The sequence below is a fragment of the Periplaneta americana genome, chromosome 8 (assembly GCF_040183065.1).
Source record: "Periplaneta americana isolate PAMFEO1 chromosome 8, P.americana_PAMFEO1_priV1, whole genome shotgun sequence".
NCBI classification, from domain to species: domain Eukaryota; kingdom Metazoa; phylum Arthropoda; class Insecta; order Blattodea; family Blattidae; genus Periplaneta; species Periplaneta americana.
The window spans coordinates 125,361,827-125,389,497 of NC_091124.1; the positions used below are offsets into that span (position 1 = coordinate 125,361,827).

Consider the following 27,671-nt stretch of genomic DNA (forward strand, 5'->3'; position numbering starts at 1 on the left):
TCTTTATTGACGAAGAAAACTTAGTAAAGACAATTCGTTATGATTGTCTATAGTTAAGTTACTGAGGTTTCCGAAAAATGTGGCAACCAGTTTAATTAAAGATAGAAGCAAAAAGGAAAACCCGTGCAACGCCGGGTGCGTTCAGTTAGTGTGTGTGTGTGCGTCTGTGTGTGTGTATATATATATATATATATATATATATATATATATATATATATATATAAGCAATAATAAATGAATGAATAAATAAATAAATAAATAAACTAATAAATAAATGAATAAGGAAAGAAAGAAAGGAAAGAGTGAGTGAAGTTATGAATGAATGTGTGAATGAATGAATGAATGAATGAATGAATGAATGAATGAATGAATGAATGAATGAATGAAGAAATAAATCAATAAACAAAATAACCAATAAATAAAGGTTTAAATAAAGAAAGAAAAATAAAAATAAATATTAGGCCTACTCTTTTCTCTCCAGCAATATTCATAATATTTGTGCCGTTTCAATTCGTTGAATAATATTTACTTCGTCGGAAATACTGAGACTTGAAAGTGTTTGTGATGCCTTACTGGTATGCGGGGGGTTGGATTCTTGTCACAACGACAGACCATGTTGTACTGTTTTCTGCTTTCTTTCACTCAAACTCATTCTACTAAATCGATGGAGCAGTGTATAAAGAATAAAATAATATAACAGAGAGATCAGACTCCAGTTTAACTCAATTTATTCAGAAAGAAATCCTGCTGATATTCTAGTACCTTTTACTAGCATCTTCACTATCATCAGGTCCAGATGGCAGTGTCTAGAACTAGAACTAGAACTAGAACTAGCATATGCTATAACTTTGTCTCCCGAAAGCCAATTCGTCGAAGCCAGTTATCCATGGCGTTACTAGCTACGTACTTGAATTATGAAATCAGTTGTAAGTACAGGCATATTCTATGTTATCGGCCAAATCATACCGCAGATTTGATATAATTTGTTCAATTAAAATATTATTATGGATCATTTTATATCAATTCAAATATGTCTTCCTATTTCTTATATAACCATCTAGTTTATTATAAATTTTACTCATATATAAGTAAATTTTACTCTGATATGTTTATCAATGAAGTGATTATATGGAAATATGCTAAATTTAATTTATCTATAAAATGTAGATGAATAAAAAATCCAGCACGAAATGTGAAATCAACTTGAAAAATTGACTAGGTAGACTGCATATGAATCACTCTTTTTCAGATAACAAATAACATGTTGAAATGTATATGTGGTAACTGTGCGTGATATGTAGGCCTACCTGACAGCAGTAGTGGTATAATATAATAAACTGTTACAAGGGTTATCTGTTTAGTGTAAAAACATAGGCCTACTAGGTGATAAAAGAATACACTTAACTATTGCACAATTACACTTATCTTAACGAACAAGAAATGTAACTCAACTTACGTGGCTAGAGCGCTGGATTTATAATTCTATGGACCCGGGTTCGATTCGTATGGTACTCCGATTTATAATTTGCATTGAGAAAGCCCGACGTCGAGGTGACACCAGGGATTTCTCCGGTAGCTCTGTGCATTCGAAGAAATCTTCATCATCTCACATCATCGCGAGTATAGCGTAGATCAGCCTTGTATGACGAACCTTAGGCAACGATTGAACTTGCAGTACTTCACCACAAAACTTCAAGCACGAATCGCGATTAAATGTATGAGTTTGTAAGCGAATGTGAGATTGTTCTGAACTGAACTGAAGGGATAACGCTACTCTATGTAGTAGTTATAAGCAGGAACGGACTTTTAGGTGCAAAAAAAAATTAAAATATTTATTTTTACGTACTAAAAGTAGAAAACGATTTATCAAAATTTTAAAAATATTTTTATTCAAATTACATAAATTAATTTTAATATGTAAAGCAAAAAGCATTACCGGTACTTACCTATTAGGAGAAGCATCGATGGATGAAGATTCTTCGTTGCTGCAGTAAATAATGAATACTTTATGCAAGGTTTTCATCACAAATCGATCTCGGTTATCATGGAACAATGCATAATACCTGGAGAAGGACCTCTATTCGTCACAAGAAGATAATTTTGCATATTTTAGCAAATTCTATGTGACTTTACATCCCTCATCTTCTGTTCTACATTTCCCATATTTTTGACAGTATAGAACTTTGCCGTCGCTTCTAAACATTCCTTTAAACTTAGCAACATGTACATACAAACGAAAAGTAACATTTGATTGTACTTCAAGCATCACCTCTCACTGACCGCAGATACCGTCTCAACTAATCAAAACATTCCACATGCGCAGCACAAGATGCAACATGGGATTCACAACACCCACACACTAAAGTAGTCAGGTGCAGTCAAGGTCACGCTTAGGAGTGTAGTACAATAGCCGGAGGACTCTCACATTACGAAATACATCGAAATTGTGTTCTCTTTTTTAAATTAGGCCTATATATTTTGCACAAATAAAAAAATAGAAAATATGCATATAAAAGAAGAAATAACATGTATGTATTTACAGCGACATTAATAATTAATGTATGTCTTCTTCTTCTTCTGCCTGACAAGTGTTAGGCCACAAGGCCTGTTACGGTCTCACATAAAATTTTCACGCCATCTCTTAGCAGGACAACCCACAGATCTTTGGCCATGTGGTACATAATCATAAATTGCCTTTGGGAGTCTACTATTACTCATTCTTTCCAAATGGTGTTTCCAATTAGACTGATATTGAACAATGTAATCTAAAACTGGTTGAGTTTTTAGTTCCTTTAAAATTTCACAATTTCTTTTCATATCCCATTTAGTATAGCCCGCTGTTCTTCGCATGAATCGCATTTCACAAGCCGTTATTCTGCTTTTATCTGCTTTCCTCAGTGTCCATGTTTCGCTGCCATAACTGAGCATCGGTCGTGCCAATGTGTTGTAGAGACGTATGCGGATGTGTTTCTGAACCAAGGAGGTTTCATCACACTATTTATAATGCCCATAGCTCTTGTGTATTTATTAATTTTCTGTGATATGTCCCATTCTTCAAAAATGGAAAAATTATAACCTAAATATGGGAAACTATTACATCTTTCTAATATTTTATTATCGAGACAAATATTACTTTGTATTGGGTATTTCCCACAGAATGCCACAATTTTTGTTTTATCTGTTGAAATTTGCATATTGTATGTGGCTGCTACTTACTGCAAATTATATATTGACCTTTGGAGTTCGTCTTCTGAAAGTGCTAATAATACCAAATCATCTGCAAAGAGAATTGAATCCAATTTAAGGTGTCTGTTAATTTGTATATATCCATGGCGAGTTTGCTTCCACTCTTTAATTATTCGGTTCATATAAATAATAAAGGTGATAATCCACATCCTTGTCTTACACCAGTATTGATGGGTGTCCAAGATGACAGCTTGTTTAACTGATATTTTATTTTGGTTATATATGTTATGAATATTGTGAATAAACTGTTGTGGAACATTGTCGTCTACTAAAATTTTTAATAACCTTGATCTGTCTACTTTATCAAAGGCTTTCTTGAAATCCACAAAAGCCATATGTGTCTCAATATTAAATTACTTGTGTTTTTCTAATAATAGTTTTATTGTAAAATATCCATCTGCGCTTTACGAAATCCCATTTGTTCCTCTCCAATGAGATTGTCAGAACATTTTGATAATTTGTTTTTTATTATATTGGCATATATTTTGTAGCCTGAATTCAATAAACTGATCCCACGATAATTATCACAGTCCTGGCGATTGTTCGTCTTGATGATCGGCATTATAATTGCATTTCCCCAGCTTTCTGGTGGTACCTGTCCATCCCAAATCATATTTAAAAAAATGAGAAATCTTTCCAAGAAAAGTTGGCTTGAAAATTTAAATGGTTCAAGTTTTATGGGTCTTCTCCAGGTGCTTTGTTGCTCTTGAGATTTTTAATAACAGTAATTAACTCTGCCATTGTAATTGTCTCATGGTTAGTATTACCCGAGTCCACACCTGTGGAGTAACGGTCAGCGCGTCTAGCTGCGAAACCAGGTGGCCCGGGTTCGAATCCCGGTCGGGGCAAGTTACCTGGTTGAGGTTTTTCCCGGGGTTTTCCCTCAACCCAATACGAGCAAATGCTGGGTAACTTTCGGTGCTGGACCCCGGACTCATTTCACCGGTATTATCACCTTCATATCATTCAGACGCTAAATAACTTAGATGTTGATACAGCGTCGTAAAATAACCCGGTAAAGGTAAAGGTATCCCCGTAACATGCCATGAAGGCACTTGGGGGGCATGGAGGTAGAGCCCCATGCTTTCCATGACCTCGGCACTAGAATGAGGTGGTGTGGTCGGCACCACGCTCTGACCGCCTTTTACCCCCGGGAAAGACCCGGTACTCAATTTTATAGAAGGCTGAGTGAACCTTGGGGCCGTTCTGAAAGTTTGGCAACGAGAAAAATCCTGTCACCACCTGGGATCGAACCCCGGACCTTCCAGTCCGTAGCCAGCTGCTCTACCAACTGAGTAAAATAAATAAAATAAAATAAAGTATTACCCGAAAACAGAAGGGGGAATGTTTCATCCGTATGTATTCACATAAATAGTTGTAAAAAATACGGATGTGTTTTATGTGGCATAGAATTCCACATATAAACTTATGACTTATTGTTCGTAATTTTAATCTTAGTTGCAGTAATTTATTTAAAAACAGATAAATATTTATTTACGTAAAAATCCGTTCCCTGGATAAGACAGAGAACCTTCTGGATGCTGCTAGAAAAGTCAAGAGCTTTCTAGCCATGTGGCATGGCGCGAAGAACTTTCTCAGAACTTCCATGCTCTTACCCTGGAGAGTTCGCGCTGCTTCTCCGAAGAAGCCGCTTGCATTGACGATTGGGTATTTGGAGATAATCCGTATTCCCCCTACCGGCTTCTAGGAATGAAAGAATGTGATGCATTTCCTTGTGAGGCTTGCATGCCAACTGACAGTCGTATTTGCGATAGAAGTCATAGATTTTGAAGTTATAAATTAATTACGTTGTAAAATTAAAGTAACACTACGAAAGTAGAGGAGAAAATTAATGGCATTGTATTTCTGCAATATTTGTACTTTCCTGTACCAGTCGCAAAATGTGGTCAGAATTCCTTCTTTTTTCCAAGAACTCGCGACCGGATCGCTCTTTAAACAAACTGCTTTATACGTTCTATTATAAATCAGTGTTCCGCAACCGGTGTGCCTCCACAAGGTGAAAGGTGTGACGCGAACTTTTAACTATTATTGTAAGGAATTAATAAAATTAATTAAAATTAAATTCCTATCTCTGCTAACACAATTAACCGCCCAGTTAGTGACATGGCTAATGACATCCAAGACATTATGAAGGATAAAATAAAGAGCAGTCAGAAGTTCTCACTTCAGATCGACGAGTCCACCGATATTAGCGGTCATGCACAACTTGTTTCCTACATTCGGTACATTGATGGGGATGTAATTGCAATTTTTTTTGTGTGTGTAAACTGCCCGAGCGAGCAACCGGTGAAAAAATGTTTCGTGCAATAATGAATATGTGGTCTGTAATGAATTAACATGGGAGGATTTCATTGGTGTTTTAGAGATGGAGCCGCTTCTATGACAGGCCGAGTGAAAGAATTCATGGCTAAAGTACGTGAAGTAGACCTATATGCTAATCATCAAATCGCGGTCCCTAAATATGCTGATTTTTTCTGTTTTGTATCAGGAAATGAGATCAGAGCACACTACACTCCTCCTACGTAAGAACATTGAAATTATAACTTCTCGAAGTGCCTTTAGAAACATTTTGGTTGTCAATAAGAAGTGAATACCCGGCTATCTCTGAGATGACAGTTAATATGTTATTGCCATTTTCAACTACATAATATATATATATATATATATATATATATATATATATATATATATATATATACATATGTGAACTGGGCTTCTCGACGTTAACTGAAATTAAACCATTGAAGAGGGAGAGACTCAACACCATCGATGAAGAAATTAGGCTTGCACTGTCAACGATTCTACCGCGGATCAGCAGCCTGTATGCAGCTAAGCAGGTCCAAATATCACATTGAAAGTATGAGTAGAATTTACTTTAATATTAGTAATAGAAATGTGTAATTTCTACGGAGAATTAAAGTTCATAAATTGTTAATAAATGCAAGAGTCGATTTTGTTTTATAATAATAATAATAATAATAATAATAATAATAATGATAATGATGATGATGATAATAATAATACTATTATAAATTTGATTATATTACGTAATTATATTGGGAGAGTCACATCATATATTTTTGAGGGGATTAACATTTTAGTGTGCCGTGTTGAGTCTAGACCTGTCTAGGTTGTGCCATGGGTAGGAAAAGGTTGCGGAACACTGTTATAAAGGACACTTTCGTATCGAGAGTAATATATTTTTCTTCCACAGAGTGGGCCAAAAGTCACGTTACCTCCCCAATTTGTTTACTTCACAACTAACTGCAAACAACTAACGACTCTTACACATACATATGCCTTATTTATCCACCGTCGTTATCATGAAATAACTGAATACGACGCCATGTTCGACGAGAGGTTTTGCGAAGAAAATCTTCTGTTATATTCTTGAATGCTTCTGCCACAGCAAAATTGTAATTTATTAATTGCAAGATATTAAAATATTAAAAGTATTAAAGATATTAAAATATTACAGGGGTAACGTGACTTACGGTTCTACCTGTAGGTTGCTTTCAATAGTAGGCTACTGTTGATTACTCGACAAGTAGTGTTAATGTACATGTAGTTAAAATCGGCGTACAAAATAATATTACTCTTAATATCGCTTTAATTTCCATATAGCTACATATTATTGTAAATAGGAATGTAATAATATACGACAAGAGTTGCAATATACGAAGAGCTGTATTGTCGTAATTTGTACGAAATTAATACGTAATCTGGCTGATTTTTAGTAGGTTATTTTACGACGCTTTATCAACATCTTAGCTTATTTAGCGTCTGAATGAGATGAAGGTGATAATGCCGGTGAAATGAGTCCGGGGTCCAGCACCGAAAGTTACCCAGCATTTGCTCATATTGGGTTGAGAGAAAACCTCGGAAAAAACTTCAACCAGGTAACTTGCCCAGACCAGAAATCGAACCCGGGCCACCTGGTTTCGCGGCCAGACATACTAACCGTTACTTCACAGGTGTGGACTAATCTAATTGAAAGCCACACAATTTATGATGGAAGTCAGGTATATCTTACTCATTTGGATTACACATTTTGCCTTTTTGCGGAGTGAAGAAAATGAAAGCTTATTTTGTTATTTTGGTCATAGTCAAATGATTCCTTTTTCGCATGCCTTGTGAATGAACATGAAACTTGTAGTGGGAAAGTATGTGTCATATTAATTGCAGCGGTCTTTTTCATATTCTGAAAAATAAGAGAATAATGTTTGTTATTATTTCTCTTTAACATTCCATACTCCTGTTATTTTCGCACTATGTTTTCAGAGTCCTTCATCATCTTATGGAACAAAAATGTTCCTATTAATCATGTCAAGACACTTAAGACCCTCATGGTGGTTGGTCGTAATAAATGAACTCTGTGGGTCGTACGAGGAAACAATTAAAACGTTTTCACTTTATCATACAAAATTCAGAATACGGACGGAGTAATACAATCAGAGAAAATATATTGTGAGAGTAACTTGTGTTTTAGAAAAGCACGTTGTGAGACAAAAGTATATTCCAAATTATAATATGTCCAGTGCAGAACTTTTGAGGACAAAACATTTGCAGACCAAGAGAAAATGGCTTGACAATTTAACATTTTCAGCCTCATCAGAAGGAACAGCCTAGAAAGCATAACAGGATGAGGATGACGACGATATGATTAGGCTTGATAATCGTGAATATTGTACTAACATAGAAACATGTTTCTTCCAAAGCATTTTATTTTACTACGTGTACAGTACGATTATTTAGTCCTGACAGTCGCCGATAATGTGCGCCTGGGTGAGGCGAGTCCATTAAGTTACGCCAAGGGATGCTTAGGTTAGTCTGTCGCCTGCAGTCAGAGCGATCGGTTATCACGCATGCGATATCTACATTCCTTTACCTACCTCTCGCCCTTATCTCTACTCCGGAGCTCTCCCCACTACTCCAATTACTTCCCCCCTTTCGCGTCGCTGAGCTGTCAGGACTAAATAATCGGTCTGGACATAACACATTTTTGTATACACTGGCACGATACGAGAATAAGATTATGCCAAAGCACAAGTAAATGACCTTTAATTTCAGTGGAGTTTACAGCTCTGGAAGTCTGTTGTCCTCAGACCATATCTAGACATTTTCGACATTGGGTAGGCACATCGGAGCGTCACGCCATGCCTACACAGAACAGTGAATAAACATCAGCTCCTTAGGCGGGATTCGAATGCACGACCGTGAGTTTCAGAAGGCGTATTGCAGCGTTGGATACACGGCTGTCGGCATAGATATAGTTAAGAGGCCTTCTAAAATTTATTTAAAGCGCCCTTTGGACTGTGAATTGTCTGTGTTGTGAACCCATGTCCAGGTGTCTGGCAGCATTCCAGAGTCGTTTACGTTATCGTGGCTAGCTTCAGTCCATCAAAGATCGAAGACAGAGATGGGACACTAATTCCAGACCATTGCGAATGTAATTTTGTTTGTAGTGATTGATGTGGCAGAGTTTGCGAGGCAAGGTTAGTCGAAATTTCTGTAGGGGTAATAATAACTGACAATTTAAAACTATACATGATTCTGAATTCGCATTTTTTCCCCCAGAAGTTCAGTTAAAATTGACCTCGTTGCAGGATTAAACGTTATGAAACGTTGACCTAGCAATTTTATGCCAAATTGTTTATTGCCTTTTAGTTTCGCGTATCGTTTATGCCTAGGACATATGATTAGTTTTACACTTTTCAACGTTGTCCTTTGTATCTTTGTCTTCTTCATGGTCTTTCAAAGTACATCTTTCACGACTCGATTTTTCTTTGTTATGCTGCTATCGTCACATGTTCAGTCCATTATGTCCTCTTGAATTTTTAATTGCCTTATTTTACGACGCTGTATCAACATCTAGGTTATTTAGCGTCTGAATGAAATGGTGATAATGCCGGTGAAATGAGTCCGAGGTCCAGCACCGAAAGTTACCCAGCATTTCCTCGTATTGGGTTGAGGGAGAACCCCGGAAAAAACCTGAACCAGGTAACTTGCTCCGACCGGGATTCGAACCCGGGCCACCTGGTTTCGCGGCCAGACGCGCTGACCGTTACTCCACAGATGTGATTCAATTTTGAATATCACATCTCATTGTTTATATAATTAATTAATTTGGTCATTCCCTTTTTAATTCCTAATTGTTGGTTAATATTATATGACTGTATCAATATTCTTGTATTTTAAACATTGGATAATATGCCGTAAAAGAAAACTTGAGTTACAGAAATGCTATAAAATATTTATCGAAGAAGAGAATTTGCACTCTTTCACTTTGGCCGAGTTTGTTGTAAATATGACCCTCTTTCTCCTCTTGTTCTCCTACTTCTCTAGAATGAGAAATTACGCCACCTGTGGATATCCTTTACTTTTTTTCTTTTCTGTTGGGCTAGTTCTTGCTTCCATTTCAATTTAATATTTTCCTACGACCTTTTAATTAGCTCTGCACTTCTATTTAAAAAAAACAGTTTTATTCTGTCAGGGCGTATGAAAGCATGTTTAAACCGTCAGAGTGTGTCCATTTCATAAACAAATGCAACACCTTCTGTTAATGGGATCGATGTTGTCCGGGCTAAAGGGCCGTGGTCTGTTGGAGCTGTTGCTACCATAAGTTTCGTCTGCTGCTCCGGCAGACATCATCAGTGGTGTGGCACACGGAAGCGCAAAGATCTCAGTCTTTTCCGGAGCGCTAAAATCTTTGCGCTTCCGTGTGCCACACCACTGATGTCTGCCGGAGTAGCAGACGAAACGTATGGTAGCAACAGCTCCATCAGACCACGGCCGTTTAGCCAGGATAACATCGATCTCAATGACGCCGGCTGTGAAAGCCTACATTCCAAGGCCTTCTGTTAAGTTATTTATTATTTTATGAGATTTCATTTTCTTGCGCTATAAATTATTACGATTATCTTTAAATGTTGAGCTTGTTCAGTAATTGAGAAGTATTTTCTTTCCATTTCCTTTGCTTTTCTGTCATTTAAACAGGTCAGATTTTTTTTTTTTTTGGAATGTCTCTTATTTTCTCAAAGCAATTTCTTTATGACATTCTATTCCTCGGGGGAAAAGAAAACTCTTGTCTTTATTTCCTCCATGATGATTAATATTATTGGACATTAAATACTTAGTCCTATCACAAAAACAAAGCAAATAGTACAATACACAAAATAACTGTAGTATTTCTCGCTCGTCACACTGGTAGTTGTGTATGTAATTTCTTGATGACGCCAAACTTTAACTTTACTAGCTTTATAACTTGTATAAGTGCATGAGTTTTGTTTATGAATAAAGATCGGGTAATAAAGTCAAGGCTCAGTTCAGTTATCTTTTACTTAGCAAAGTAAAAGATCAGTAAAACACAAGTAACATCTCTAGTTTCCAATTTTTATTCAGCCCATCGTGTTCTTGGCCCATCAAGATTTTCTGATGATATTTGTTTACGAATCCTCTCTTTAAGCATTCCATAAATGCCTGATGAAAATAAGGGACACTATTACTATCGACGTTTTTTTTTTTTTTTTTTTGTAAGGAAATTGAAGTTAAAAGTTACCGAAAAATGTATTAAGTAAAACTGAAACATGGGAGTTAATTAAAAAAAAACAGCATTGCCTTTAAACATTGATTATTTATGTCAATTTATTTATGTAATTTGACAGGATTTTGCACTTATTTCTTGTTTTGTCTAATGGTACCGTTCATACAGGTCCACCGCTGTGGAGTAACGGTTAACATGTCTGATCGTGAAACGAGCGGGTTCAAATCCTGGTTAGGACAAGTTACCTGATCGAAGCTTTTTCCGAGGTTTTCCCTCAGCCCATTAAGAGCAAATGCTGGGTAATTTTCGGCTGGACTCTGGACTCATTTTGCTGACATCGCCTTCATCTCACTCAGACGCTAGATAACCATTGCAGTTGATAAAGCGTCGTAAGATAAACTAATTACAAAAACATTCATATATTGGGTGTCCCATTTATCTTGACCACCCTAAACAACTTTGTACGAAAGAACCAAATGAAAAATTGTTTCATACAAAAGGGGGAAATAATAAGTACCTATTGATGGGGCGGCAACCTGGTAGCGTTATTTATTAATGAGATAAGAATACTAACATTATGGCACTATGTATTTATTATTCATTATTTCAATTAAGCTCGTCAAGAACTTTTCAAAATTGTATCACTGTGGGCCATTCTGATAAACAGAACGTTAATAAACGGAACGTTATTGGTACCTTGACGGCATGGTTCATATGCATGGGTGGGCAACTCGTGCTCTCAAAGTGTCAACACAATCTCAGTGCAGGTAGAACGGAGTCTGTACTAGCTGTAGGCTGTCTGTGTGCGGTTCTTTCAAGACACAAGTTCGATCGCGTCTGCAGTAAGTGGGGGTTCGTTTTAAGTGAAAAACAATATAATTCCCAGATCATTTCCCTTTAGTTACAAGTAAAAAGAGAATTTTTTTATTAAGAAGAGAGGTAACGCTTGTATTCTATTACACTTTCTTACGCATGACATTTTATGTTACAAATAAACAGTGAAGGTTTTAGTAAAGAAATACTGTCTGCATCTGCTTTAGAACAGCTAAAGGTAAAAATGAGATATCAACAAGGTGAGACTGATATCAAATATCATTAGCACATTGTGCGTGCGAGTTACAGAATTGCACGACATATAAGAACATTTTTGGATAAATTTGAAATGTGGCAGTATCATGTAGAACATAGACAACTTCACTTTCTTTGACTATAAACTATCTTGAAGAGTGATAAGAAAATCTTCTTATCAAATATAAGATCCTACTTCAAGACCTACAGCAGAATTCACTGGTAAGTTTGGCGAAACAGTGACAATTGACAAGGAATCGAAATTTTTCTGCAATCTTTTTGCTTACGCCGATAGAAAATCCTGAACATTTATAGCTTGAATTAATAAATCTACAGAACAGCACGCCACTCAGATTCCAGCAAAATCAGGAATCGAACTGTTCGTAATGCTGCCTAAGTCAGAATTTCCAAATATACTCTTTTCTTCCATATATACTGTATGTGCTTGAGGCAGAGTTTAATACAAGAAAGAAGTGTAAAAGCTGTCAAAGTAAAGAAAGAGCTCAGAAGTAAGCTTATTTCATCTGCCGTGGCATGTAAAAAATACTTCCTTGAATTTGTTATTGTTTGCGAATACAGACTATTACCTTTCTTAGAACAGAGGAATACTCTTTAATGTATAAAGACTTGTAAATTCTATCGTTCTACGTTTCAAATAAGACATATAATAAGAAATATTAACAAATAGTGTAATAATAAAATTAATGTTGCAGCTATATTTGTTGTATCTTGAAAAGGTTGTATTCAGTGTGTGTTTCCAGGACTAAACTAATTTACAAAGCTAGAAAATAATATAATTTTGTTATGTGTTCAGGTATAGTCTGTCTATAATTATTGTACCATGCGTCATTCTGAAATTCAAATCAAGGAATAGATATCACGATCACCTGCATGAGCCGCCAGAGCGCAGCGTGGCTTTTGCAGCGAAACTACAAACAACTTGTAACTGCTGCGGCTGGCTCCGTCTGTCTTTCTTTCTTTCAAGGTTTTTTAACACTTCGGGAGCACGAGTTGCCGATCCATGTTCATGTGCACATTATGAAGTGATTTTATTTCAAGTTGGTGTAAACAATACGCATTAGATCTACATTGCAGATACCCAGGATCGCGTAACCCATTTCACGTAGCTTTGGTTTACAGTAAACACGTGAAACTAAATGTAGCACAGACCACTCAGTCAGTCATCAGTGTTCAGCGGAATAAAAGCAAAGCTACGTGTAATGGGTTACGCGACCCTGAGTGTCATCTGCAATGTACTACGTATTGTTTACACCAGCGTTTCTCAAACTTTTTTGAAGTGGGGACCACTTTTTTAAGTAGAACAGTTTCGCGGACCACCTTACTCTTGTTCCCGTCGGAAGCAAATTTATCATTTTTGTAGCATATTTTAATACCAGTATACTTATATTTTAAAATAGAATCAATGAATTAAAATTAATTTAATTCAAATAATCTTATATTAGTATTAACTAATTAAATTAATGTTGATAGAAGAAAATTCATTTTTTTTAAAATAATTCAAGGTATTAGAGTTTAGATAATCTTTAACTAATTAGCTAAAAAAAATTAATGAATGTTTGTACTCACATTAATGAGATTCTTGCACAGTTGTTCTATACTTTGATGTATGCTGGCAAGCTTAAGTCGGAGATCGTCACAAACATCAAGTCGATTTCGGTACTTTTGTTTTTATTAGAGTTAATTGATGAAAATACTTTCTCATACAGATATGTAGAAGCAAACTGAATTATAATCTCTAAAGCACCTTGTACAGTTCACTATATTCTCTTTACACTTGTGATGAAGTCCAGAAATTAACCACACCTTCCGTTTCGAATTTCATTATAAGTCCGGTGTCTTTCGAGGGTTCAATTAACTGTTTTCTTTCACTCAATGAAAGTTTGTTAGGTTCAATATCGCAATGAAAGTGATCACGAATCCATGAAAATTCGTCATATTTACTTGGAAAATAAGTTTCAAATTGTGATCTCAGAGTTGTATTATTGATGTACGACGTACAGTACGTGACCATTTCAATGTGCAGACTGGGTGTTGGCAAAACTATTAAGAAAGTCATCAATACATGAAAAGGTTCGGTACTTTGGTCCTCTATTATGAATTCGGGTGGTCCTTGGCTGGGTTACAGGCGCCAGATATGCAGGAATAAGATGGCGAGAAATACCACGTTCATAGTGCTTCAAATTTCTCTTTTGTTGTTGAGAGTAGAGTGGGAAGTCGGTAGACAGATAGGGTAATACATTTCCTTAAATGTCAGTATTGAGAGAAAAAGTGAAAGGCGATTGCCATGTGTCATTTCCAAACGCTGAGATTTTCAACTATTAGTGTGATAAGCAATTCGTTTGAATTTTATTTTTTCTTCTGTCTTTTTTGAAGGACCACAAAGGCAGACGTCGAGGACCACAGGTGGTCCGTGGATCATAGTTTGAGAAACGCTGGTTTACACTATCTTAAAGTCAAACCACTTCATACTGTGCACATGAACCTTGCCGTCAAGGCACCAATAACGTTCCGTTTATTTACGTTCTGTTTATCAGAATGGCCCACTGTGATACATTTTTTAAAAATCTTGACGAGCTTAATTGAAATATTGAATAGCAAATTTAATACATAAAACATTTAAAAGAAAACAATGTAGTACAGGTATCTCGTTAATAAATAACACTATGAGTTGCCTCTCTATCAGTATTATTTCGCTCTTTCAGTTGTACACGTTTTGTATGAAACAGTTATTCATTTGGTGCTCGGGTACAAAGTTATTTAGGGTGGTCAAGATAAATGGAACATTCTGTATAATTCATTCATATTTGCTGATTTCAAAATCAAACATTTATACAAACCAAAACAACAATTTCGACATTAATTCCTGAAGTAAACGCCAGTTAGAGAAATGACAGATCTTAGATTATGAAATGAAGTTTGATTAAAATACGGGACTTTCACGGAGACGCCGGTCACGGAGGCTAAAAAGAGGACTGTCCCGCTTTTTTACGGGACGTATGGTAAGCTTATCCCACCTACAGTGCGAGTCATTCGCCTGACATGGTCACCCTATTCCGTTATGCTGTGAATTATTGTTTCATTTTGACTGAATAGTTATTTGTTATTTAACTTCTTCAGTATGTAACATATTTTGTCTACCTCGAGACATATATCTACGAATTTCATGTTAGCTATCTGTAGTAATCACTTTCCATAATTTTTAAGAGCCATATCTCTAAGCTTAGTATTTCAGCTACGTCTAAGCTGGAATACAGTTGCCTACTCTCATACTATACCTGACGTCACAGCCCAGGGATACGTCCCGTCTGATACAACATAGAACCGCATCTTACTCACGCTCACTCTAGTTTGTGTTGAAGCCGGAACACGGTCATAGTGAGTGCTTTAAACCAGTGAAATGTAAAAGTCGTATTATTTACTTAACGTAACATTTGTATTTGTGACGAGGTAAAATGCCGAAGACAAAAAGTTCGAAGTATGAAAGGCTGGAGGACTTAATTCAGGAATTCGGAGCCAATAATAATTTACATTACATGTACTGTAAGTTGTGCAAAGTAGATATAAAAGTTACAAGACTTAATTCAGGAATTCGGAGCCAATAATAATTTACATTACATGTACTGTAAGTTGTGCAAAGTAGATATAAAAGTTACAAGAAAACAGTGCATTGAAAGACACTGCAATACAAAAAGGCATAGAGATATGGTTGAACGTAACTCAAAACAAGCAGTACCATCAAACTCTGAGTACGATAAGAAATCCATGTTTTGCAGGGATCTATATGCCATGATGGTCAATGCCAATATACCGCTTAATAAATTGAATAATAAACACTTCAGAGAATTTCTAGAAAATTACACGAAGGAACATATTCCAAGTGAGCCCCAACTCCGTCAGCACTTTGTACTCATACTTTATGAAGAAAAAATGTTTGTCACGCAGGTAGGCCCTGGCCAACTTCGGGCTGTTGCGCCGTTAGATTATAAAGTCAGTAGTTGCTCTACTTTCAGGTTGGATGTACTCTACGAACATGCAGTAAGAACATGTTTGTCTGTCTCTTTCTCTGATGCATCACCTGGGTTCCACCTACTATATAGACTATTTACCCCAACTTGAATCTTTTGGTAGCAGGAATACTAAGCTTACATATCTCTCTTACAAACGAAATTGTTAGATAATCGGTTTTTATTATATTGTAATAGTCGTATAGATTGGCTTCATTTTCTGTATTTATCCCATTCCTTCTTATTATCTCCGTTAGGAGATTTTTATTTTACTTATATTTTTGGCTAAATATTACCACCCACATAAGATATATCGCCTCCAAAGAAATGACATTTTATATCTTGTTTTACTAATTGCTTACAGTTAATAGTTAATACGTAGTCATTGTCCTTTTCATTTTAGGACCAGTAAACTTCATTACTTTCATTTTATATGAACAGGTCATTGTAAGCACCCAATAAACATAGACTACGAACAGCAATTTTTAAATTCAATAACATAAGAAAACCGCCTAATATGAAGATATCAACATTAAGCTCTTAAGGTTTTGGGTTTTGAAGAATTCGATCCAATTTGAACTGAAATTCTGCTTGATAGGCCTATCATAGAAAAAATTAATAAAGTAGATTGCTTTTGTTTTAACATGTTATTTATTAAAAGTAAATCAATTTAGCTATCAGAGTAGAGGAACTAAAATAATTCATAATACTTGAAAAGAAAAGGGACAGGTCATTCACAGAATTTCAATGGCTGCTTGAATACGTTTTTTTTATTGTTTAATATTTTGTTATTTTATTTGACATTCTTTATTTAAGATTTGGCTACGTTGCTTATTGCTAACTCTAGTTTCTTACGAACCTGAGATGACGCAACACTGGATAGATAGGAGCACTCGTACGCTTTGAAATATGCAGCACCTAGTGGTGATTCGTGTTACGTTAAATATATGAAAATTTCTCTTCAATTTTACCTGAAACAAAGACGTATTTGCATCAGTACGACGAAATGATGACGGGTCCTTTAATTCTCTACTGCTCTGAGTACTGGATTCTAACGAAAATGATAATGGTATACGAAAAAAAGCTATAGTAATAGGTTCCGGAACAGTAACTGAAGCAAGTATATAGTTTTCTGACGAAAAACTTAATGAAGACAACAGACAGTAACTCAGGCTTAGGCCTATACCACGCTGGGAACTAATACATCAATCGAATCACTGCTGACTCTTTTTAACTTCCCAGTCCACCTTCCTTGGCTGAGACAGTAAAGTTTCGGTCGGATACGAGTAGACAGGAAGATAAGCATTGCTCAGTGACGGGTTACATAAGGCAAGCATCATCGCTTTTACGAACTTTCGGCTCTCGCTGGTCGCCTAAAATCCACAACTGATGCACAGTGCCTTATTTCTAAGACGGTGCAAGCGAAAGAGAAGAAATACACAACAAACTAGTTACAATAGGTACAATGGAATATTATCGAATATAAAAAACATGGCAACACGTAAGCATACATGCCCCATAAATATTTAAAAGTCTAAAAATACATTGCATCGAGCATTTTACAGCTTCATGATAGCGGTTTGAAATCTGATCGATACTGCAGCAGTAGCTGCTGCTGCTATTTCTGATTCGCTTTTCTGCTACTGGTGGAAGGAAGTAGTGATGGTTATGAATGTTATGATTATGAAACTTCATTAGTACTTCAATTCTAGAGGGAAGGAAATACGAGTATTAATTCACATGCTTGACTATAATATTTCTAGTTTATGCAGATGATTATTTGTCAGTATATACTAGCGAGACTAAGTTTTCCAACGTCCTTTGCAGTTACATATATCAATAATACGGAGACCATTTTGAGAACACTGCATTGTCATGTGCCTATTAATGGGCTGGTAACTGTCCTAAAATTTTAACTCAGCCATTTAGTTATATCACGGCGCTACGCGCGTTATTGTTCCACTTTTGACATTTACCGGAAATTAAAGTATCTGTTATCTAGTGTGGTGTTATGTTGCGCCACGTCGAAGGACAGACGATGATTCTGTAGGAGGACTTTTATTATAAAGCGTTACAAACGTGAAGTACTTTCATAATAAATCACATTGTTACATAACCAAACAAACATGTTGGATAGTTATTCGTTTTTATAAGTATTATCGTGTCTTTACACTGTGTCTGTTGCTGTAAATGTTTGAATCTCTAAGATTGAACGCACTTTAGAAATTTGAGGTTTGGAGCCATTAAATCTGAGTAGTTGAAACAAAATAAGTCAAGGCATAAGAGGATACGGAATTGCCTATATTGTTAATTTTTAATTATGCCTTGCATAAGAAACTTCTTCTGAAAAACTGTTCAAGCTAGACAGCTGATTTTCTACAGCCCATGAACTTAAAACTTTATTTTTTGCTGAAGTAGCTTTTCTTTCATTTATATCCTTACTAAGAAATAATTTTCTCCCAATTATTATATTTTTTTCAACAATTTTCACTACATTAACTCCCTGCGACATTTCCAAAATTTAACAATTTCAAAAACATTGTTTCAGTATATATACAACATCCAAGGAATCAAATCCAGAAAAGTCAGCTTTTTAGAATAAATAGGAGCTCAGAAAAGATTCTTTTTATATGGAAAAAACTGAAATTACGGTAAATAAGCTTTAAAGTAAGACATATACATATCGTCGTTAATTTTATGAAATCTCCTATGTGACAGTACAGAGCAAATTTTTTGAGGAGGTATGAAAAAGTAATTAAATATCAATAGACCTACATAAGAATATTATATAATTCGGTAGACAATGTTGATGAATATGACGAACATCAATGATCTAAGTGTGGGACTATTGATATTTAATTAATTTTGTCCTCCTCCGGAAAAATGTTGCTCTGTACTGTCAAATAGGAGGTTTCATAAAATCAACGATCCCCTCTACAGAAAAACGAAAAGTTAACATTAATATAACTTTAGTATATGGATATGTGATATACCATTTTAAAGAAAGAAATTCAAAGGATAAATGGGAAAAATAAAAGTTTATATAATTTTCCTCCCACCATCCGTAAATTTACGTAGAATGAGCGTTAAAATTGAAACTTACATATTCCTTCTCAGAATATCGAAAAATTAAAATAGATATAATTTGAGTATTTTTTTTAAACGAAGTAATAGTTTAATAAAGAGATATTTTCAGAAAAAAAATTGAGTTTTACATAGTGATATGTGATATACCATTCTGAAGAGGAGAAACCAAATGATATATTATTTGAAAAATAAAAAAAGAAGTCGAAATTTTGACCCAAAATCCAATTCCGTTGCCAGTTGCTGAAACGATGGAAGAATGATTTAATGAAATAGTAATTTCAGAATTACTCCCATCAGATATGGAATGCTGAATTAAACTAGGTACTTCTATTTAGTTGAACACATTTGAACAAACATTTATTTTTAATTAGTTCATTCCATTCCATGAAGGGCTCATTAAAAATAGTGGTAGTAGTACCGCGATAATAATAATAATAATAGTAATAATAATAATAATAATAATAATAATAATAATAATACGCGTATAAAACTTTATTCAAGCTTTTTTTTTACTACAGTATTTTGTGTAGCCGTCGATTGTTATTGCTTTATCTGGAATAGCATATCATGTATTGTATGTCAGTTGAAATCTTGTGGCAGAAACTTCTTTGAAATCTTATCTGTGCCTTTAAATAATTACAATATTGTCTGTAGTGAGATATAAGCCTCCAAGGCCGTGCTAGGCAGTGCAGTCTGTCTTCCTGGGCGCGTTCACGCGATGCGGAGCACCCTTCATCTACACCGCGAAGCAACCTAACCTGACAACCGTCCGCAGTGTCTTCCTCGTCTTTGTGTGTGATATACAAATTTTGTAATATTCATTTACTGTATTTATTAAGAGTATTTAATACGCGTTTTGAGTGGCTGTGAAGTGTGTTTTGTGATAAGTTCATAGAAGAGGAAATTAATTTATTGTATTCAAGTACCTGCACCTACATCACCAGGACATATGGAGTCGTCAGCACAGCCCTCCGAGGTTCGTATCTGTGTGCTTATGTTTGCTTTACAATATGGAATTGTGTTTTGTATCCACCGTTGTGTCTATGTGGATAGCGCGTGCGCTTCCCGACCAAGTCGTCCGAGGTTTGATTCCCGGCGTGAGCAGTGGAAAACATTTATTTTGCGTCCACGGAATTGGATGTTTGTCCGTTGTCTTGTGATTGTCTGTGATGCCTATGAGGTGGCCCTGTGCCATGCTAACTACATGACCAGTAATGCCCGCACTTGTGAGATGTCTAGTGCATGATAGTGATTCTCCCTCTCATATCCGCAGTGGCGTGTACGTAAGACGGAAAAGGGTGAGGTTAAACCGACAAAGAAAGGAAGTGTTTTTAATTTTGTGGTGATTATAAAAGGCCGTGAAATGACGAGTTTTCATTACAAGTTAACGCTACATGGTAATAAGCTTTTCCGTTAGCACCGATTTTAAACTAATTATTGCGATAATTGTACATTATCTTTAGGAATTTATAAAATACAATAATTTTCGTCAGCGAAATTTATTGTTTAATTTGTCGTAATATCCCGAAAGTATATACTGGCTGCATCTTTAAGGATAGATCAGGGCTATCTTACTATAGTACAATAGATCCCACAAAGCAGGCTGCCCTCCATAGCTGACTACATAATACATATAGGCCTATGCCACGGTTTCGTCCAATACATTACGTCCATGGACAACATGACAACTGATATTAGACAATATGCGCGCGCATAATACACACACAGATAATTCGTCCATAAAACATTTCACCCACAGACATTTCGTCCATAAAATATTTCACCCACAGACATTTCGTCCATAAAATATTTGACCAAATATCATTTCGCCCATGCAACATTTAACCAAATGACATTTCGTCTGTGTCCTACATAACAAATAACAGTTTAAAGGCTTTCTGTCTACAACGTTGCTCCGCGACTGTCCACATTCCTAAATTCTGAAAGTTATATTTACGTTACTAAATCCAACAAGTTAGTCTTCACTACATTCAAAAATGACCTCCAGGCTCGTAAATTCCACTAGGTGTAAATCCATTTTGGAGCATCAAAATTACAGGTACCGTTATCATTCGTGTAACAAGAAAAAGACTAGAAAACATAGTTAAGAGCGGGGCATATAAATGTACGAGCGCCGTTTAAAAAGAAATATATTTTGAATCAGGAACGGATTGATAAATTGTCAGTAAACACGGAGAGTACAAAGAGCAAGATAACATCCTCCAATATTTACGAGCGATAAGTTAGAACTTGAAATTTTGTTCCGAGGAAGAAGGAGGAGAAGAAGAAGATGATGATGAAAAAGAAGAAGAAGGCGATTAATATGTATTAAGTAATTTCTTGCAGAACTTACATTATTTTAATACAGTGAAATAGTCGAACTTATAAATAAAAACTTAAGTAAAATAGCTGCAGTATTTCTCACTCGTCACAATAGTACTTATATATCATTTCTTGATAACGTCAAACTTTAACTTAATATGTATGAACTAATTTCTTGCAGAACATATATTATTTTAATACAGGGAAATATTCGAACTTATAAATAAAAAATATACAGGGACATCATTTTATTTTTACTTCAACTTTTATTGTATCTGAGTTTTTGAATGTACTTCACTCCCACCCCTTCTACTAATGAAGTTTCAACTGTTCTCCAGACAGAATCAAGGCCGCATATAGTAAACAGCACTGAGTTATTGAGTATAGTACGTTCCAGAAATATGTTCGCGTTTTCCAGTGACATAAGAACTTTCAATATTGAATCATATTTTCGCACAGGTACTGTCCGTTTGCCTACGTCGCATCCCGATTTCCCCCACCTGCTTCTGCACGCCCCTCTGTAAAAGCAGGGCTGTCTTAGGCTCTTTTCTGAAAACATTAATTTCTGTTAGGAATTGGACGTTTACGTAATATTATACAACTGTTTAAAATAACTTAAATAAAAGGGCCTCGTTAAGTAATTAACTGTCACGTGATTTCCCCCCTTTCTACGATCCTGCGGCATAACCACTTGGACGGACAGTAGATAGCATGTCTGAGTAATTTTATCTGTGCTGGTCGGGCAGAAGTGAAGATTGAATTTACAGTACATAAGGTACTCTTTTATAGAGTAGGTACAGAATTATTTCAACATGAGTTACTAGTACGAAGGACGAAACTGGCAATTCGAATTAGATGCAATAGTCTATAGTGCGATAATATGCACAAAAGAGCTGAAGCCTGTATCGAAATGAACGGCCACTATTTTCAAAAATGTGTTTCAATATCCATATTATGATTATTTTTCAATTGAACTTCATTCTCTATATTGTACGCCAATGTGCTGTAGACAGTATAGGCTAATATACACTGCATAATGAATACGTCCGCATGAATAGCTCAGTTCGTGAGTAAGAACACTTATTCTTAATACAGTACTGCATTTTGATTAAACAAAAACCCAATGAAAATGATCGAACTCAAAATCGCGATATTTCCTAGTTTACGTAAATGGATGAAGTACTTTTCTTCCCTCCTATGCCTAGTAAAGTGATTTGTTTGTGTTTTACGCCGGTATCATCGAACTCCAGTCGTGGAAGGAGGTAGCGAACGGTGTTTCCGGTTCTCTAAAGGTATAGCCAGGTTAATATTAAAAATGTTAGTAAAAATAAAATGATGTCCCTGTATATATATATATATATATATATATATATATATATATATATATATATATGCACATGTTGTTGTTTGGAAGTACTATAGTTGTGGACATATTGTTAAATGTAAATATAAATAATCCAATCTTCCTCAACTTGGTGAGGTTGCCAAAGACAAAGAATGTTAAAGAGTAACATTTAAAATGACATTAAAAATGTCTAACAAGAAATTTGTTTACAAGAAACTAAAATTTGCAGTAGATATTATTTCATATAATGAAAATTTATAAAAATACAGATAAAAAAATTGACTGAGAAAATTCAACTGTTATTTGAGTTGAAGTACAAGTGTCACCGTAAAATCTGCAGAGAACCTTTCAAAGCTATCATAGAAATTTCCTTAATTGTTGTTGTTGGGACTCCAAATTTATGACAGAATGACACAAATTGTTTTGTTATGGTCCCTCTAGCGCCCACCATTAATCCGATGACTTCTATATCCCTGAGTTTATATGATGTTTTGTAATAAGATAGTGGGTTCATAAATTCTCCTTTTCTCTAGATTAACCTCCTCAGGTTGATTCTGATGCGTCTCGAATCTGATGGTCGGATCCAGAATATAACATTTTGTCTCTCCAGGTTTAAATGGTATAATATCAATACACCGAGGACTTCCAGTATCCGCTATTCCATGGACTTCTTCATAAGTAGTGTAGCCATTGGACTGAAGGCATGTTGCGATTACAGACCTGATCTTGTGATGTCTGCTGTTACGAAGAGTTTCGCCAAATGGGCATGAACCCAAGACATGAGCCAAAGTTTCAACCTCACTTTGGCATCGCCTACAGTGTTGGTGAAAAATTTAAGCAAAATTGTCGTATGAGCATAATTATTGCGTGGACGAAATATCGTACGGACGTGTTTGTTCTATGGATGAAATGTCTATGAACAAAACGTCTGGACACCATATGCTGTCGCATATCTTTGATCAGTTTGCGTGCTTAAAGGGGATTTCCTTGTCATCGCGTGCTAAATAATGTTAAAATAGCCTGTCTTCAAGCAGGTAGTTATAAAATATAATACTATTTATCAGAGTTCTTTCATTTTTTAGTGATATGTGTATACACTTTAAGCTTTAAAACACAAAACAATTGTTACTGTAGAGTAAATCTTTCACCTTAAAATAATTTTTGAATTAAACATTTTTTTTATAAATTCACTACATGCCTGTGATTAGGTACACACTATGCACTTATTATAGCACACATTGAATTACAATTTTAGCCACTTACTGCTAATAGATACTAAAACACACTCTACTAAAATATATCAACTCTCACCGTAAAAAAATGACGGTGATCATTGGTATAAGCCCTGTGATCATAATATTGCAGATATATTAATAATTTTGGAAGAGTGTGTTTTAGTATCTATTAGCAGTAAGTGGCAAAAATTTCAATTCATAAAAAAGTTATGTTTAAATTAAAAAAAAAAATTGGGGTGAAAGATTTGCTCTTGAGTAATCATTGTTTTTGTATTTTAAAGCGTAATGTGTATACACACATCACTAAAGAAATTAAAGCGCTCTGATAAATAGTATTATACATATTTATGACTACTTGAAGATAAACCATTTTTACCATTACTTTGCATGCGATAACAAGGAATCCCCCTTAAAAAGAGATTAAGTAGTATACAAGTACGTGTTTCGAAACTTTCAAAAATGATTAGTCCAAGTCCTGCATTTTTATTATCTCTAAAGTAAAAATGACACTGAATGTATCCATCGGTAGTGTCAAGGAATGTGTACAAGAAGCGCCTGGTTTGCACTGTTTCGGAATTCAAAGGGTCTTTGTTAAATACTGTATATGGTATTTCAAATGAAAGGGTTTATCTGTGTACACCGCGCCAAAAGATTTTGTTACGTTATAATTTTCATTTTTTTTTTAATTCACTGCAGAGCATTAGTGAACAGATTTCGAGTCCAATGTTCACAGACCGTAACAAAGTACACTGTGACAATGAAGTCCCTACCTGGGATAGAGGAAATGTTTACTGAAACTTAGCTAAACACAGTCTACTATATACAGTCACGAAGCTTGAGTTTTGAGGGTGCTAGAAGCAATAGACTGTGACGGTACTATTTTGCATTGCCTGTAATGAGACGATATTAGCGATCCTAGTGGTGAGCAACTATCTGATGTTTGCATATTTACTACGTATTGAGCTTCGCGACTGTATATACTAGACTGTGGCTAAACTGTGTTGCAATATTAACTCACATGGCCACGTGCATTAACCTCGGTTAGTGTAACCAACGGTTAAAATTGCCACCAAAACCCTAATTGTAATTTTATTGTTGATATTGTAGTTGGAATCTCCTGGTAGAGGGGCAGAGAAGGCCTGACGGCCTTATCTCTACCAGGTTAAATAAATAAATACTACTACTACTACAATTAAGCATTTTTGCGGTGCATCGACCTCGGTTAGGACTTAAACAGGAGGTTAACCACAGTAATCTCTAACAGGCCATATTCGAGCTGTTGAAGGAGATGACCAGTAATTAGCAGGCCTAGTAAAACAAAATGTCGGTCAGATGTACAGCTGATTATTTCGAAGGCGATTAGTATTGTATTTCGATAAAGATGATGGTGAACGTAAAGTTTTATTAGTGGTAATAGAATTCTTACAAGGAATTAGATGATAGAAAATTTCAGGAGGGATTTCGTTTATCAAAATCTGTCGTGTCATTTCTTCTGCAACAAATGGATCACTTAGAATAACCCACAAACAATCCTATTCTACCATGAATAGGCTGTTTACATTACGATTCTAAGCAACTGATATTTTCAATATTTTAATGGGGATAACTCGAGTATCTTTTTCTATGTTGCAGGGTGAACGAAGAGAGGTTATGGATGGATCTTAGAATATTGCATACTTCTCGGTTATAATTGGGATCCTGAATTGTACACACATTCCTAGTAATCTTCTTCATCCGTTTCATTTATGGATATTCCGTCTTTTCTTAATATAACATATTATGGATTCCCCATATTTAATTCGAGTAATCAAATCTATCGATAGGCCTACTTCAAACTCATATTGGGATATAATCATTTTCGCTTTTATTTTTCGACTTTGTACAAATCTAACATAACAGCACTGGAAAACAAAGAAATGCAACTCGTAAAGATAACAGCGTCCAAAGGAAAACAAATGCAATGCGAAAATATACATGGGTTTGTAAATAAAGTAGTGACAACATTGCCGGGAATGGGTGATGCGCATTTGCATGCATTACGAGACAACTGGTGATCGTAATTGGAGATATTGTCGATGTATTGAATGATAAAACCGGTTGCTATGGCAACAGATGTTATTGTGTGTCATTAAATAACTGCTCTAAAGCATGTTTACTAAACTTGAGCAGCGAACGTGGATAAAAATCGAACTAGCCCGTGTCATCAGTGTTACTTGAAGCTCGTGGCAACGATGCACTACCGTATCGGAGTGCTGCAAGATGGATCTCTGCATTTCGTACGGATCGGAATGAGACGACACCTGTGGAGTTAGTGCGAAGTCTCCTTGCTGTTGACCATCGCTGGACTGTACGAGAATTATCCGTCGAGGTTTTACTCAGTCATGAAACTGTGGGCACATCCTGAAGAAAAATCTCCGCATGAGAAAAACTGGAGCACGCTGAGTTCTTCATAACCTGGCAGAAGCACAGAAGTGGAACCGATACGCAATGGGAGATATTGGGAGATATTAATAAAAGGAAGTTACTCAAGAATCTGAGCATTGTCGCTGTTTGATATTAATAATAAGATCTTGCTAATGTTACTCGCCGAGGTCGTGCTCAATCACCTCGGCCGCAGAGCAAGTGCTCATATTTTGATATTAATAAAGCAGAGGTCATGCTCATTGTTACGAGCAAATGCTTACGATATCCTGAGGTAGCTTATTAGCAGACTCAACGTACTCGAGAGACGTTTATAAACGTGATGACAACATTCATGAATGTGATTCCTGATCGAAGAAGAAAGATTTATAAAAGACGAGGGACTCTGATGTGCATAGTTACTAAGATTTGTACAGATTTGAACGGGAAAATGATGTGTAGTGGCTTACGTAACATTTCTTACCCGAATCGAACGAAACAAGGGGTGGAACTCTAAGGAATGCAGAAAAAAAAAAGAGAATATTTCTAAGGTGCGTAGGAGACCCTGGTTTTCAGGTTGGTATAGTAGAAGATATTGGTATTTCACAAGGGACTGTGTCTTTAGAATTCTGGGAAATTATCTGTGCAATTAAGGAAAAAGTAGACAATTGGATACAATTACCAATGCTGCTCTTGAGGCAGCTAAAATTCAATGGTCAAACAAGTGTACATTCCCTGATAAATTTTTAAATTATGGTTTATTTAACGACACTCGCAACTGCAGAGATTGTATCAGCGTCGCCGGTGTGCCGGAATTTTGTCCCGCAGGAGTTCTTTTACGTGCCAATAAATCTATGGGTACTGACATGAACCTGTCACATTTATGCACACTTAAATGTCATCGACCTGGGCCGGGATCGAACCCGCAACCTCGAGCGCAGAAGGACAGCACTATACCCACTGCGCTACCGAGGTCGACACATTCCCGATGTTATAGGGGCAGTGGACTGTACCCACGTGTTAATAAAAAAACTATACATGGGGATATATATATATATATATATATATATATATATATATATAGAAAAGAGTCCCCAGTATTAACGTGCAAGCTACGTGCAATGGAAATGAGAGATTCACCAGCGTTAACGTCAGGTGGCCTGGTTCCGTGCATGATTCCCGTATATGGAGAAATTCTTTAAAAAGGTTTTTCTTGTTTCCAGTCCTTTTTAGGTCTGTTTTCGATTTCAGTCGGCTTCTCATATTATTAATATTTTTCATAATCTGGTTTTCTATTACTTCCATGCCAAATTCCTGCTTTATTACTTCCCTGATGGATTCGACAGCTAGGGGAAGTCCATGTAATTTGGACCGGCGTG

General features: G+C 35.8%; 1 protein-coding gene across 3 annotated transcripts in view; it reads left to right on the forward strand.

The window, feature by feature from the left end:
* Nucleotides 1-27,671, forward strand: part of aralar1 (calcium-binding mitochondrial carrier protein aralar1) — a 512,566-nt gene that overhangs the window by 144,044 nt on the left and 340,851 nt on the right. The window contains exon 2 of one of the 3 annotated variants that reach the window (XM_069833571.1): nt 19,645-19,966. The exons of the other annotated variants lie outside the window; for them this stretch is intronic. Within the exon in view, the coding sequence (XP_069689672.1) occupies nt 19,940-19,966 (27 nt within the window). The 5' untranslated portion in view covers nt 19,645-19,939. The remainder of the gene's footprint in view (nt 1-19,644; nt 19,967-27,671) is intronic. 3 annotated transcript variants of the gene reach the window in all.